The 14,161-nt window shown below is 51.2% G+C and overlaps 1 protein-coding gene across 3 annotated transcripts in view; it reads left to right on the plus strand.

The window, feature by feature from the left end:
- Positions 1-14,161, plus strand: part of BTAF1 (B-TFIID TATA-box binding protein associated factor 1) — a 187,882-nt gene that overhangs the window by 98,872 nt on the left and 74,849 nt on the right. For all 3 annotated transcript variants that reach the window (XM_075348556.1, XM_075348555.1, XM_075348557.1), the window contains exons 20-21: positions 2,492-2,918; positions 4,510-4,700. In XM_075348556.1, coding sequence (XP_075204671.1) covers positions 2,492-2,918; positions 4,510-4,700 — 618 coding nt within the window. The remainder of the gene's footprint in view (positions 1-2,491; positions 2,919-4,509; positions 4,701-14,161) is intronic.

Below are 14,161 nucleotides of genomic sequence, written 5' to 3' on the forward strand. Positions count from 1 at the left end.
GGGGTTTCACACTCTCTCAGCGATGGTGAAGCTTCCACTGGACAAACAGCGGTCACTACAGACGGGGGTGCAGTCTCTCCTTCAAGGAGACACCTCATCCAGAGGCAGTCCCTTTCACGCAGTTTCATCTGCGTCCACTTCAATAGAACATTCTTCGCTAATGGGAGGGGAAGTCTATGTCCCTACACAGGAACGTCCCCCTTTCTCAGACGATCAAGGACTCTCTTCAGAGGAGTCCACTCTTCAGATCAATTGTCTGGAGCTCTGGGCAGTGCATATGGCCCTGCAAGACTTCCTGCAGTGGCTGGAAGGCAAACAGATCCGAATTCAGTCGGACAATCCACAGCGGTGGCATACATCAACCACCAAGGCGGACTACGCAGTCGGCGAGCCTCCCAGGAAGTCCGCCGGATTCTGCTAGGGGTGGAAGACAGAGCATACACCATATCCGCAGTTCACATCCCGGGCGTAGAAAACTGGGAAGCAGACTTCCTCAGTCACCAGGGCGTGGACGCAGGAGAATGGTCTCTGCACCCGGACGGGTTTCACGAATCGGCACAACAGCAAGGTCCCGGTTTTCATGACGATCAAAGAGCTCTGGCGACAGGCATCTCACGGTCGATCAACCGTGGGCACTACCAGACCGGCCAGACTTACTGTCCCAAGGGCCGTTTTTCCATCTGAATTCTACGGCCCTGAACCTACTGTGTGGCCATTGCGTCCTAGATCCTAGTGTCCTCAGGATTATCCCACGGGGTCGTTGCCACCATGAGACAGGCTATGAAGCCCACGTCTGCTAAGATCTACCACGGAAGTGGAAGATTTTCTTTTACTGGTGCTCTGTACAAGGAGTGTCCCCCTGGCCATTGGCATTGCCTACTTTTCTTTCCTTCCTGCAATCTGGGTTGGAAAAGGGCTTGTCGCTCGGCTCCCTTAAAGGGCAAGTCTCGGCGCTATTGGTGTTTTTTTTTCAGAAGCGTCTAGCACGACGTCCGCAGGTACGCACGTTCCTGCAGGGGGTTTGGTCATATCGTCCCCCCGTACGAGCGGCCGTTAGATCCATGGGATCTGAACAGGGTACTAGTTGCTCTCCAGAAGCCGCCTTTCGAGTCTCTGACGGATGTTTCACTCTCTCGACTATCACGGAAAGTGGCCTTTCTGGTAGCGATCACGTCTCTTCGGAGAGTGTCTGTCTGAGCTAGCAGCGCTGTCATCCAAGGCTCCCTTCCTGGTGGTCCACCAGGACAAGGTAGTGCTGCGCCCCATTCAGGAGTTTCTCCCTAAGGTAGTATCCTCGTTTCATATTAATCAGGATATCTCCTTACCTTCTTTTTGTCCTCATCCGGTTCACCGGTATGAAAAGGATTTACATTTGTTAGATCTGGTGAGAGCACTCAGAATCTACATTTCCCGCACGGCGCCCCTGCGCCGCTCTGATGCACTCTTTGTCCTTGTCGCTGGCCAGCGCAAGGGGTCGCAGGCTTCCAAAGCCACCCTGGCTCGATGGATCAAAGAACCAATTCTTGAAGCCTACCGTTCTGCTGGGCTTTCGGTTCCATCAGGGCTGAAGGCCCATTCTACCAGAGCCGTGGGTGCGTCCTGGGCATTACGACACCAGGCTACGGCTCAACAGGTGTGCCAGGCAGCTACCTGGTCGAGTCTGCACACTTTCACCAAACATTATCAGGTGCATACCTATGCTTCGGCGGACGCCAGCCTAGGTAGAAGAGTCCTGCAGGCGGCAGTTGCCTCCCCGTAGGGGAGGGCTGTCTTTGCAGCTCTAACATGAGGTATTTCTTTACCCACCCAGGGACAGCTTTTGGACGTCCCAATCGTCTGGGTCTCCCAATGGAGCGCCGAAGAAGGGAATTTTGTTACTTACCGTAAATTCCTTTTCTTCTAGCTCCTATTGGGAGACCCAGCACCCGCCCTGTTGTCCTTCGGGATTTTTGGTGGTTTTTCGGGTACACATGTTGTTCATGTTGAATGGTTTTTCAGTTCTCCGACGTTACTTCGGAGTGAATTTGTTTAAACCAGTTATTGGCTTTCCTCCTTCTTGCTTTTGCACTAAAACTGGTGAGCCAGTGATCCCACTGGGGGTGTATAGCCAGAAGGGGAGGGGCCTTACACTTTTTAGTGTAATTGCTTTGTGTGGCCTCCGGAGGCAGTGCTATACACCCAATCGTCTGGGTCTCCCAATAGGAGCTAGAAGAAAAGGAATTTACGGTAAGTAACAAAATTCCCTTCTTTTTGGACGCAGCTGGAGCACACTACTCTAAGGTTGCATACCCACAATCAGTATTAGCAGCAATTTGGGTGCAATCTATTAAAACCCAGTAACCTAGTAAGTAGATCTTTGTTCCCCAACAACCTATGCAAGTCCCATCATACCTTGACTCCACTGTGATGCAATCCTATACCCTGAACTGTATTAAAGCTCACATGTTCTGTAGAAACCTGCGTTTATAGGCTTTGTTTGGTGCATTCCTAGGTAACTGCGGTGTTCAGTGAAGTAGCAGGACCTCTGCGGGCCAATGCCAAAGTTTACCAGCAACTAGATGGAAAAAGACAACAAGTAAAGCTGACTGTGATGGAAACCAATCAGGAATGGCAAGTCCTTCAGCTGAGAGTGCACACCTTTGCTGCCTGTGCAATAGTCAACCTCATGCAGCTCCCAGAAAAACTTAATCCGATAATCAAGCCATTAATGGAGTCTGTGAAAAAGGAAGAGAACACCGTGGTGCAGAACTACGCAGCGTCCTGTATTGCTAAACTGCTGCAGCAATGTACCTCAAGGACTCCCAGTCCGAACCCCAAAATTGTTAAAAATCTTTGTAGTTCTGTGTGTGTGGATTCCAATATCACCCCCTCTGTAAGCTGCCCTGCCCCAGCCTTCAACAACATGGACCATCTCAAAGGTACGGTGATGGATCTTTCATATGTGGGTATAATCCGAAGTGGGACTCCCGACTATAATGGCCTGATTAGTATGTGAACAGATAGATGGGCTAGGCCTGTACAGAACGTGCAATGATTATGGGAGACCACCACTTCCAGAATAAATACCTGTATTGTGCTTGTTAGCAGCAAATGGCTGAGCAGATTCACTGTCTGTAGCTTATTCATGAGTGATCCTCACCATAAATAATATTCTAGGGAAATGCATTGAAAAGTGTATCCAACTGGGATTATTGGATACATGCAGTATATGCTCAGGATGTGCCATGCTCATCTGATTGGTGTGGGACCTACATCTTAAGACCCCTGTGTTGTGACAAGGCAGTCACTGCATCCATGCGGAGAATGTGACCGCTCATTTGTGCAGCAATTTTCTAGTTGGTCTGCTGTCTTGTAGATGGGACCTGCATCTTAGGTATTTGTCTAAAGTAGGAATTTCCCTTGTTGGTCAATCCAGTGATGTAGGATGTAGCCATTTGATATGGATCTACACAGTCAGTTTGTTATGGCTGGCTCAAGGTGGTTTACACAATCAGATGATTGGCAGGGCATGGTGTCCATAGCTGACACGTTGGGCCTTCATCTGGTTGGGCCTTCATCTGGTTGGGCCTTCATCTGGTTGGGCCTTCATCTGGTTGGGCCTTCATCTGGTTGGGCCTTCATCTGGTTGGGCCTTCATCTGGTTGGGCCTTCATCTGGTTGGGCCTTCATCTGGTTGGGCCTTCATCTGGTTGGGCCTTCATCTGGTTGGGCCTTCATCTGGTTGGGCCTTCATCTGGTTGGGCCTTCATCTGGTTGGGCCTTCATCTGGTTGGGCCTTCATCTGGTTGGGCCTTCATCTGGTTGGGCCTTCATCTGGTTGGGCCTTCATCTGGTTGGGCCTTCATCTGGTTGGGCCTTCATCTGGTTGGGCTTCTGGCTCAAGTCAGGAGCTTCCCAGTCAGGACTTGGGGCCCGTAACAGTCTAACTGCCATACGCTCTTGCGAATAAGTCGTTGTGGCAGACCTATATCCACGTATGGAAGAGGGCTTTTTTTTTTTTCTTCTGCCGAATTCACAATCTAATAGGGAATCTACTTCTGTGCCAAACTTAGTGGTGAGACCTCCTTCAATAGCCTCCCCACAACTTTTTGCTTGTTCAGTGAAATGACTTCTTTCCAGTAAGCCCTGTTACTTCTCCCAAATGCCCAGTGAACCTCAGTTGGAGGCCTCTCTCAGCAGACAGTATGCAGAGACTCTCCCTTCTCTGCACTGTCGGTGTCCCCTAGCGTCTTTACTCCTTTGTTAGCTTCACTCCTTAACTCAATAACACAACTGGGACCACTAAGAGATCCCCCCACCCCACCCCCCAACTTCCCCACGACAGATTCTCAGGGAGCAGCCGATAGATCTTGACAGTTCATATACATATTGAGCAAACCATGGATATCTCTAAAATAAGACATTGGATTGCAGATATCATTGTAGTCAGCTTCCTATGACCTACATGCTCATATAAACTTAGTAGGGGTTGATCCTACTGACAGACTTGTGACGCTTTTATTTTGTAAGGATCAAATTCTGAAAAAGATGGCACCTGTCACACCGTCACGAAACATCGAGGAATAATTACCCTCTACAGACACCAACAAGCTGCTTTTGCAGTTACCAGCAGACGAGGCCCAACTCCTAAAACTACGAAGTCCCAGGTGGCCGACCTGCCCACAGGAAGCGGAGTCCATGCGTCTGGAGAGTGCGATGAGGTAGCTATAACTTTGTTATTGTATTCGGAGGGTAAAGATCCTAAAGATCCAGATATTTCAATCCAGGAGCAGATGTGCTAAGGAGGGTTCATCGTCACTCGTGAATAACGACATTAAAAGGGAAACCTGTTGGGCGATTCATGCCTCACAAACCATGGGGCACGTGAATCAGAGCCTGGCTAAAAGATTGCAGCTGGGTATGTGCCCACGATCAGGACTCTCGACGTTCCGAACACAGCGAGTCCTGACTGGGGTTCCACCTTTCTCTTCAGGAGACCGCAGCTGTCCGTACCCACGATCAGGGTTCAGTGTGCTGTGGTCTCCTGCTTGTGTTCTCCCTATGGAGGACTCATGCGATTCCGCAGCAAATAATTGACATGCTGCGGTCTGGAAAGATGCAGCACATGTCAGTGTTTGCTGCAGAAAAAACAAGCACAGTGGGTACGGGATTTCTAGGAATCCCATCCACTATGCTTGTACTGTACAACGCAGCGGTTTGGACGCAGCTGAGGTATGCTGCGTCCAAACCGCTACAAATACTGATCATGGGCACGCACCCTAATGGACTCTTGCGTACACTTTCCCTTTAAACTGTTAAGAGAGAACACTTTCTAATCAAAGCTTTTAGCTGAACCTTATGTTTTCAGTCCTTTATAATTGCCTCCCCTCCCAGTGGGTGTGCAGCATAGATGTGGTGGTTGCATCAGATAATACATGGGCTTTCATTCCTCTAATTCACCTGAATCTCCAGGCACAATGTAATAGCAGATAATTGTAGGTTCGGTGGTTTAGGTTATTTTTTTTTTTTTTTTTTTTTTTTTTTTTGCCCCCCGCCCCCACATTCATAAATGAAGCTTATCAGTCAGGCAGACAAATCATATATTTCTTCGGCGCTCCATTGGGAGACCCAGACGATTGGGTGTATAGCTACTGCCTCCGGAGGCCACACAAAGTATTACACTAAAAAGTGTAAGGCCCCTCCCCTTCTGCATATACACCCCCCCGTGGATCACGGGCTGCTTCAGTTTTATGCTTTGTGCGAAGGAGGTCAGACATCCACGCATAGCTCCACTGTTTTTAGTCAGCAGTAGCTGCTGACTATGTCGGATGGAAGAAAAGAGGGCCCATACTAGGGCCCCCAGCATGCTCCCTTCTCACCCCACTTTTGTCGGGTGTTTGTTAAGGTTGAGGTACCCATTGCGGGTACGGAGGCTGGAGCCCACATGCTGTTTTCCTTCCCCATCCCCCCTCAGGGCTCTGGGTGAAGTGGGATCTTACCGGTCTCCAGGCACTGAGACCGGGCTCCATCCACAGACCCGGAGATCCTGCTGGATATGGAGCTGGGTATCGTCAGGGACAGGGCCCTGCTACATTAAGGTACTCTGTGTCCCCGTACACATGGCGCACACACACACCAGCATTGCTGGGAGTGCTAGTGCGCCGGGGACAACAGCGCGGAGCGCTTGTGCTATTATTCACTGCAGCTTAGCTGAGTGAATTTATGTGTTAGAAACTGCCGCGCCGGCCGTTGCGGGGTGTTTTACACTGTGGCGCGGCTGGGACTTGTGGTGCGCCGGGGACTTCCGCGCTGGCCGTGCACAAGGACGGCCGCGCTTATTACTCGAGTCCCCGGCTTTGCGGCCTAGTTTTCGCTTCGTTCCCGCCCCCAGCCCTGCCAGTCAGGGGAGGGGCGGGACGCTGTACAGACAGTCAGCGCCGAGAGCTGGAGTCTGCTTTGCATTCTCCAGCCCCCTTCACTGGACTCAGTGGGACGCCAGTTTCCCGCTCTTGTCTGGGGCACGCCCACGGCCCGCCCCTCTTCACAAGACGCCGGCAGCCATTCCTGCACGCAGTCTGGGCTGGAGAAGGGAGACAAGCTCTGGGCAACCAGTCACAGGATTCGGGCGACCACACACCCGCCTTTGGGCGGGCGGTAAGCAGCACCTGAAGTGCTGACCCCACTAATGCCATTTGTATTGCATGTGCTGAAGTGTTCATTTGTACTTTATGCTGGTATGCTATACACTGCACTGTACGGTCGCTATTCTTGGCTATATACTCCTAGATGGCTGGACAACAGCAGCAAAAAAGCAAGGGTGCCAAGGCACAGGCTTTCTATGCTGCTTGTACTGCACGTGATACTGTTCCACACGGCAGGTTCCACTGTCCCCATTGTGTGCAATGCTCCCCTGTAGCACTTGGTCAGCCGGGGTCTCTGCTAGAGGTGGCTAAAGGAACCACCTGTGAACCCTGTCCAGGGACAGGGACGGAGTTGCAGTTTCGGCTGATAGGTCTGTGACTGTGACTAACATCTTAGAGACTATGCAGTCCAGACGGACCATGGGCAATGTTGATACGCCCTCATTTGGAACAAATCAGTGCTCCGGGGGGGTCCCATGCATCCCAGGGCGCAGACTCTGACACGGACGACAGTCCCAGACAGCCTAAGCGAGCTCGCTGGGAGCGGCACTCGGCTTCATCACTGGTTAGGGTCCCAGCGGGACTCTCTGTATGATGAGGCAGACGTAGCTGATCAGGACTCTGATCCTGAGACCGCTCTCAATCCGGATACTCCGGATGGTGACGCCATAGTGAATGATCTTCTAGCGTCCATCAAGGGAATGTTGGATATTTCTCCCTCAGCTCCTCCGGTGGAGGAGTCAGCTTCACAGCAGGAGAAATCCCTTTTCAGTATCTCAAGCGTATATTGAGTACTTTTCCGGCCACTCTGACTTCAGAGAAGCAATCCGGAAACACCACACTTATCCAGATAAGCGTTCTCCAATCGTATTAAGGATACACGTTATCCCTTTCCCCCTGACGTGGTCAAGCGCTGGACCCAGTGTCCAAAGGTGGATTCCCCTATCTCCAGGCTTGCGGCTAGATCCATAGTTGCAGTGGAAGATGGGACTTCACTTAAAGATGCCATTGACAGACAGATGGTCCTCTGGTTGAATTCTGTCTATGAAGCTATCGGCGTGTCGGTTGCTCCGGCATTCGCAGCCGTATGGGCATTCCAAGCTTTTTCAGCTGGTCTTGCGCACGTGGACACTGTCACATGTACATCTGTGCCGCAGATGGCGTCCTTAACCTCGCAATGTCTGCATTGCGACTTACGCTATTAATGCTGTCCTGCACTCTACGAGCCGTACGTCAGTGGCGTCCGCCAACTCCGTGGTTTTACGCAGAGCCTTGTGGTTGAGGGAATGGAAAGCAGATTCTGCTTCCAAAAAAGTGCTTAACCAGTTTGCCGTTATCTGGTGACAGACTGTTTGGTGAGCGATTGGATGAAATCATTAACAGTCCAAGGGTAAGGACTCTTCCTTACACCAGCCCAGATCAAACAACCCAACAGAGGAAGGGACAGTCGAGGTTTCGGTCCTTCCCAGGCTCGGGCAGGTCCCAATTGTCCTCGTCCAAAAGGACTAAAAAAGCTCAGAGAGGCGCAGATTCCTGGCAGGCTCAATCACGCCCAAGGAAGGCAGCCGGAGGAACCGCTACCAAGGCGGTTTCCTCATGACGTTCAGCTCTCTCTCTCCGCATCCGCGGTCGGTGGCAGACTCTCCCGCTTTGGCGACATTTAGCTGCCACAGGTCAAAGACCGGTGGGTGAGAGACATTTTGTCTCACGTGTACAGGATAGAGTTCTATTCTCGTCCTCCGACTAGATTTTCAGAACTTCCTCACCTCCCGACCGAGCCGATGCTCTTCTGCAGGCAGAAGGAGTGGTAATCCCTGTTCCTCCTCAGGAACAAGATACGGTTTTTACTCCAATCTGGTTGTGGTACCAACAAATGACGGCTCTTCCGTTCCGTTTTGGACCTAAACCTGCTCAACAAGCACGTGAAAACCAGGCGGTTCCGGATGGAATCCCTCCGCTCCGTCATTGCCTCCATATCTCAAGGAGATTTCCTAGCGTCAATAGACATCAGGATGCTTATCTCCACGTGCCGATTGCTCCAGAGCACCGGCGTTGGCTACGATTCGTTATTGAAGACGAGCATCTTCAGTTCGTAGCCCTGCCCTTCGGTCTGGCGACAGCCCCACGGCTTTTCACAAGTTCATGGCAGCAGTGGGAGTAGTCCTGCACTCTCAGGGTCACTCTGTGATCCCTTACTTGGACGATCTACTTGTCAAGGCACCCTCTCAAGAGGCATGCCAACACAGCCTGAACGTGGCGCTGGAGACTCTCCGGAGTTTCGGGTGGATCATAAACTTTTCAAAGTTAAATCTGACACCGACCCAATCGCTGACATATCTTGGCATGGAGCTTCACACTCTCTCAGCGATAGTGCAGCTCCCGCTGGACATACAGCGTTCACTACAGACGGGGGTGCAGTCTCTCCTTCAAGGCCAGTCACACCCCTTAAGACGCCTCATGTAGAGGCAGTCCTTTTCGCGCAGTTTCATCTGCGTCCACTTCTATAGGACATTCTTCGCCAATGGGATGGGAAGTCAACGTCCCTAGACAGGAACGTACCCCTTTCTCAGACGGGCAAGGACTCTCTCTTCAGAGGAGTCCACCCTTCAGATCAATGTTCTGGAAATCTGGGCAGGGTATCTTGCCCTGCAAGCCTTCCAGCAGAGGCTGGAAGGCAAACAGATCCGAATTCAGTCGGACAACTTCGCAGCGGTGGCATACATCAACCACCAAGGCGGAACATGCAGTCGGCAAGCCTCCCAGGAAGTCCGGCGGATTCTGATGTGGGTGGAAGACAGAGCATACACCATATCCGCAGTTCACATCCCGGGCGTAGAAAACTGGGAAGCAGACTTCCTCAGTCGCCAGGGCATGGACGCAGGGGAATGGTCTCTGCACCCGGACGGGTCTCAAGAAATCTGTAGCCGCTGGGGGAGGCCGGACGTCGACCTAATGGCGTCTCTGCACAACAACAAGGGCCCGATTTTCATGGCGCGGTCTCACGATCAAAGAGCTCTGGCGGCAGGCGCCTTGGTTCAGGATTGGTCGCAGTTCCAGCTACCCTATGTGTTTCCCCCTCTGACTCTGTTGCCCAGAGGGCTACGCAAGATCAGCTCCGATTGCCGCCGCGCCATCCTCGTCGCCCCAGACTGGCCGAGGAGGTCGTGGTACCTGCATCTGTGGCATCTCACGGTCGGCCAACCGTGGGCACTACCAGACCGGCCAGACTTACTGTCCCAAGGGCCGTTTTTTCCATCTGAATTCTACAGCCCTGAACCTGACTGGTGGCCATTGAGTCCTGGATCCTGGCATCTTCAGGATTATCTCAAGACGTCATTGTCACCATGAGACGGGCTAGGAAGCCGACGTCTGCCGAGATCCACCACAAGACGTGGAAGATATTCTTATCTTAGTGCTCTGCTCAGGGAGTGTCTCCCTGGACATTTGCATTACCTACTTTTCCTTCCTTCCTGCAATCTGGTTTGGGAAAAGGTTTGTCGCTCGGCTCCCTTAACGGACGAGTCCCAGCACTGTCTGTATTCTTTCAGAAGCGCATAGGGCGACTTCCTCAGGTACGCACGTTCCTGCAGGGGGTTTGTCACATTGTCCCTCCGTACAAGAGGCTGTTAGACCCATGGGATCTGAACAGGGTACTAATTGCTCTCCAGGAGCCGCCCTTTGAGCCTCTGAGGGATGTTTCACTTTCTCGACTTTCACAGAAAGTGGCCTTTTTGGTAGCGGTCACGTCTCTTCAGAGAGTGTCCGAGCTCGCAGCGCGGTCATCCAAAGCTCCCTTCTTGGTGTTTCACCAAGACAAGGTAGTGCTGCGCCTGATTCCGGGGTTTCTCCCTAAGGTGGTATCCCCCTTTTCATCTCAGTCAGGATATTTCCTTACCTTCCTTTTGTCCTCATCCAGTTCATCGATATGAATTGGATTTGTATTTGTTGGATCTGATGAGAGCGCTCAGAATCTACATTTCCCGCACGGCGCCCCTGCGCCGCTCGGATGCACCCTTTGTACTTGTCGCTGGTCAGCGCAAAGGGTCGCAGGCTTCCAAATCTACCCTGGCTCTATGGATCAAGGAACCAATTCTTGAAGCCTACCGTTCTGCTGGGCTTCCGGTTCCATCAGGGCTGAAGGCCCATTCTACCAGAGCCGTGGGTGCGTCCTGGACATTACGGCACCAGGCTACGGCTCAGCAGGTGTGCCAGGCGGCTACCTGGGCGAGTCTGCACACCTTCACCAAGCGTTATCAGGTGCATGCCTAAACTTAGGCGGATGCCAGCCTAAGTAGAAGAGTCCTGCAGGCGGCGGTTGCCTCCATGTAGGGAAGGGCTGTTTTTACAGTCCAAACTTGAGGTATTAATTTACCCACCCAGGGACTGCTTTTGGACGTCCCAATCGTCTGGGTCTCCCAATGGAGCGCCGAAGAAGAAGGGAATTTTGTTACTTACCGTAAATTCCTTTTCTTCTAGCTCCAATTGGGAGACCCAGCACCCGCCCCTGTTCCTTCGGGATTTTTTGGTTGTTCGGGTACACATGTTGTTCATGTTGAATGGTTTCAGTTCTCCGATGTTCCTTCGGATTGAATTGTTTAACCAGTTATTGGCTTTCCTCCTTCTTGCTTTTGCACTAAAACTGAAGCAGCCCGTGATCCACGGGGGGTGTATATGCAGAAGGGGAGGGGCCTTACACTTTTTAGTGTAATACTTTGTGTGGCCTCCGGAGGCAGTAGCTATACACCCCAATCGTCTGGGTCTCCCAATTGGAGCTAGAAGAAAAGGAATTTACGGTAAGTAACAAAATTCCCTTTAGATGAAAATTGGCAAAATTCTGTACATTTAATTGAAAATAATCCATGTGGACTATAAAAAATTCCTGAGACTTGAACTAAACTGGAAATCATTAAATATGATTTGTAATTGTGATACAAACTTGTTTTTGAAATTTGGAGGCGCTTCTAAATAAAAAAAAAAATTAACCCATGGTGGCTTAGGCTAGGTTCACATTTCCGTCACTTTGTATCAGTCACAATCCGCTGCTCTGGTAAACAACGGAATCCGTTTGGTGGATTCTGTTGTTCCCATAGATTTGTATGAGCGGCGGATTGTGACTGATGATGATGCGTTGCATCCTCTGCCCGGCTGATCAGTTGTGGAACGACTGACCGTCGGGCGTGAGGAATGCAGCGTGTAACGTTTTTTGAGCAGCGCAATCCGTAGGATTTCGCTACGCTTGCTCCCTGCACACGTAACAAAGGTAAATATCGGGTAACCAAGCAAAGTGCTTTGCTTAGTTACCTGATATTTACCCTGGCTACGTGTGCAGGGAGCCCGACACTTCCCCGCTCGGCCTCGCCCGCATGTGTGTACACACTCACTCACCTGTCCCGAGCCGTGCAGTCACCGGCACTGACGTCCTCAGCGCCATGGCCACGCTCGGATCCACCCACCCCGCACTCCGCCCCCCGCACACATTCTCGGCGGCCGGCTCCTGTGAGCGATCAGCTGATCACCCGGCGGCCGGATCGCTCACAGGAGTTGGCCGCCGGGAGATCAGCTGATCGCTCTCATTAGCTGGCCGCTGGGAGGTCATCTGTTCGCTCTCAAAAGCCGGCCGGCTATTGTGAATAATCAGCTGATCGTTGTCTTTTACAATGGCGTCTGTCACAAACCACCGGGGGGGTCACTCAGAAATCCCCCGCGCTGGCTACCAGTACGTCACAATCGGGGGGTAACAAGTGGGGGTCACCCCTCCTTTATACCTCCCGACCGACAGACAGAGCACGTGACGCGCTCTCTAGCGCCCCTCTTATAGTCAGGCCAATTAGGGAATTGCCCGACCATAAGCAAGGAGGCCGCTATACTACTTATGCCGATTATTGAAGGGTCCCCGGTGAGAGTAAGGTATATATTCCCCCGACCTCCGCGGGCGGAATATATAAAATCTCCCCGAATCTCACTGGCCTCCCCACAATAATCCTTGGCACAATTCGCTGCCACCAACCGCTTCACGGTAACTATTAGCCGAACACACAGACGTGGGATTCAAGATCGAGATAACAGAACAGCCCAAGATTAATTATATAATTTAATCAGCCTAAAGCCACACTAGAAACTACAATATATACAATAGGGAATCTACAGAATATACATATGTCAGAGTACAGTTACAATCAAAGCATGGGTTACAAACAGGCATACACAGTTCCAGCAGTTACCTTGTTGCGTCTGGCCACAGGGGGGCGCTGTAGACCAGGTTTCCAGGAACTCCCTCACAGGTCTTTCCCAACCAGGCCCCCGAGCAGAAGAACCCTGGAAAATGGCCGAAGTAGGGTTATCAACCTGGGCAGATCCAGGTCCCCTCCTACCTTAGTGACCTCACAGGGAAGCACTGCCACTCCCCCTGCATGGATCAGAATTATCCAGCAAAGGGGATATTGGCCATAACTTTGCCTGGGAGCGTCGTAGGCGGACGCCAATGCTCTCATTGTGACAGTTATGAATTTAGCTACAGAACGAGGGGACTCATGACCTGTCTGCCAGTTCCCCATTGGCTGATATCACGCCTGGGGCATTTCCCAATGTCCTGCTCCCATAAAAAGGGGGTGCCGGCATCGTCCACATGCGGAGACACCATTTTTATGGTTGCCATATTTATCGGAAATATGGCTTGCGAGATATGAACCATTTTTTACTGGAGTCGTTCTGTCTGCTAGTTCCATAGCCTTGCTAATGAGATACAACTCTTGTTACAGGGTGACGGCAGGGAGTCATCCTGTGTCCTTTGTCCTAAAGCCACCTAATTTCCATATCACAGGACATGGCCATGGAGTTTGTTGCTAAACCAGTTGTGTGAAGGAAAGGGGGGTGACACCAGGAGAGGGCTTCCTGACATACTTGAATATCATGATTTATCGTCATATCTCCGGATTTACCTCACAGCGTCCGACAATGAATTCTAATTCTTGTCATCCGTTGTACGACGCATCAGTCACAAGCGTCAAGCAGCGCATGTGACTGATGCAAAACAACGGAAATGTGAACCTAGCCTTAGTCTCTGCAGGATTTTCTGCATTCCCATTGCAAACCATCATTATCAAAGATGATGCAAAATCTGCACAGTCCAAAATCCCAGTTCTACGTCCTCTATGCTCCCTGCTGTTTTTAGATTGACTGCAGAGCCCACAGCTTGTAGACCTCACATGGTATAAGTGGAAATCGAGCAGGGAGCACAGGGGATGCAGCACCAGGATTGAATTAGAGCCCTGATGTTAGTTTTCACCTCGGCTCTTACATTTGTGGCTGTGAGATGGTAAGGATATGTTTCCTATTGAAGACAGTTGCTATCAAGAACTATGCACCATATATACTAGAGGTTTCAGCCCATGTTTTTTATGCTGAAAACATTCCCCTCTGCTTATACTTGAGTGAGGGCCCCACAAAGTTCTCACCTGTCCTCCTTTTCCAGTGTCCTCTTACCTGCTTCTTGCTGACCAGACACCTCACGGCCGATGCAAGGGCTGACGCTGTTGTCTGTG

Source organism: Anomaloglossus baeobatrachus, chromosome 5, assembly GCF_048569485.1.
Source record: "Anomaloglossus baeobatrachus isolate aAnoBae1 chromosome 5, aAnoBae1.hap1, whole genome shotgun sequence".
Classification (NCBI taxonomy): domain Eukaryota; kingdom Metazoa; phylum Chordata; class Amphibia; order Anura; family Aromobatidae; genus Anomaloglossus; species Anomaloglossus baeobatrachus.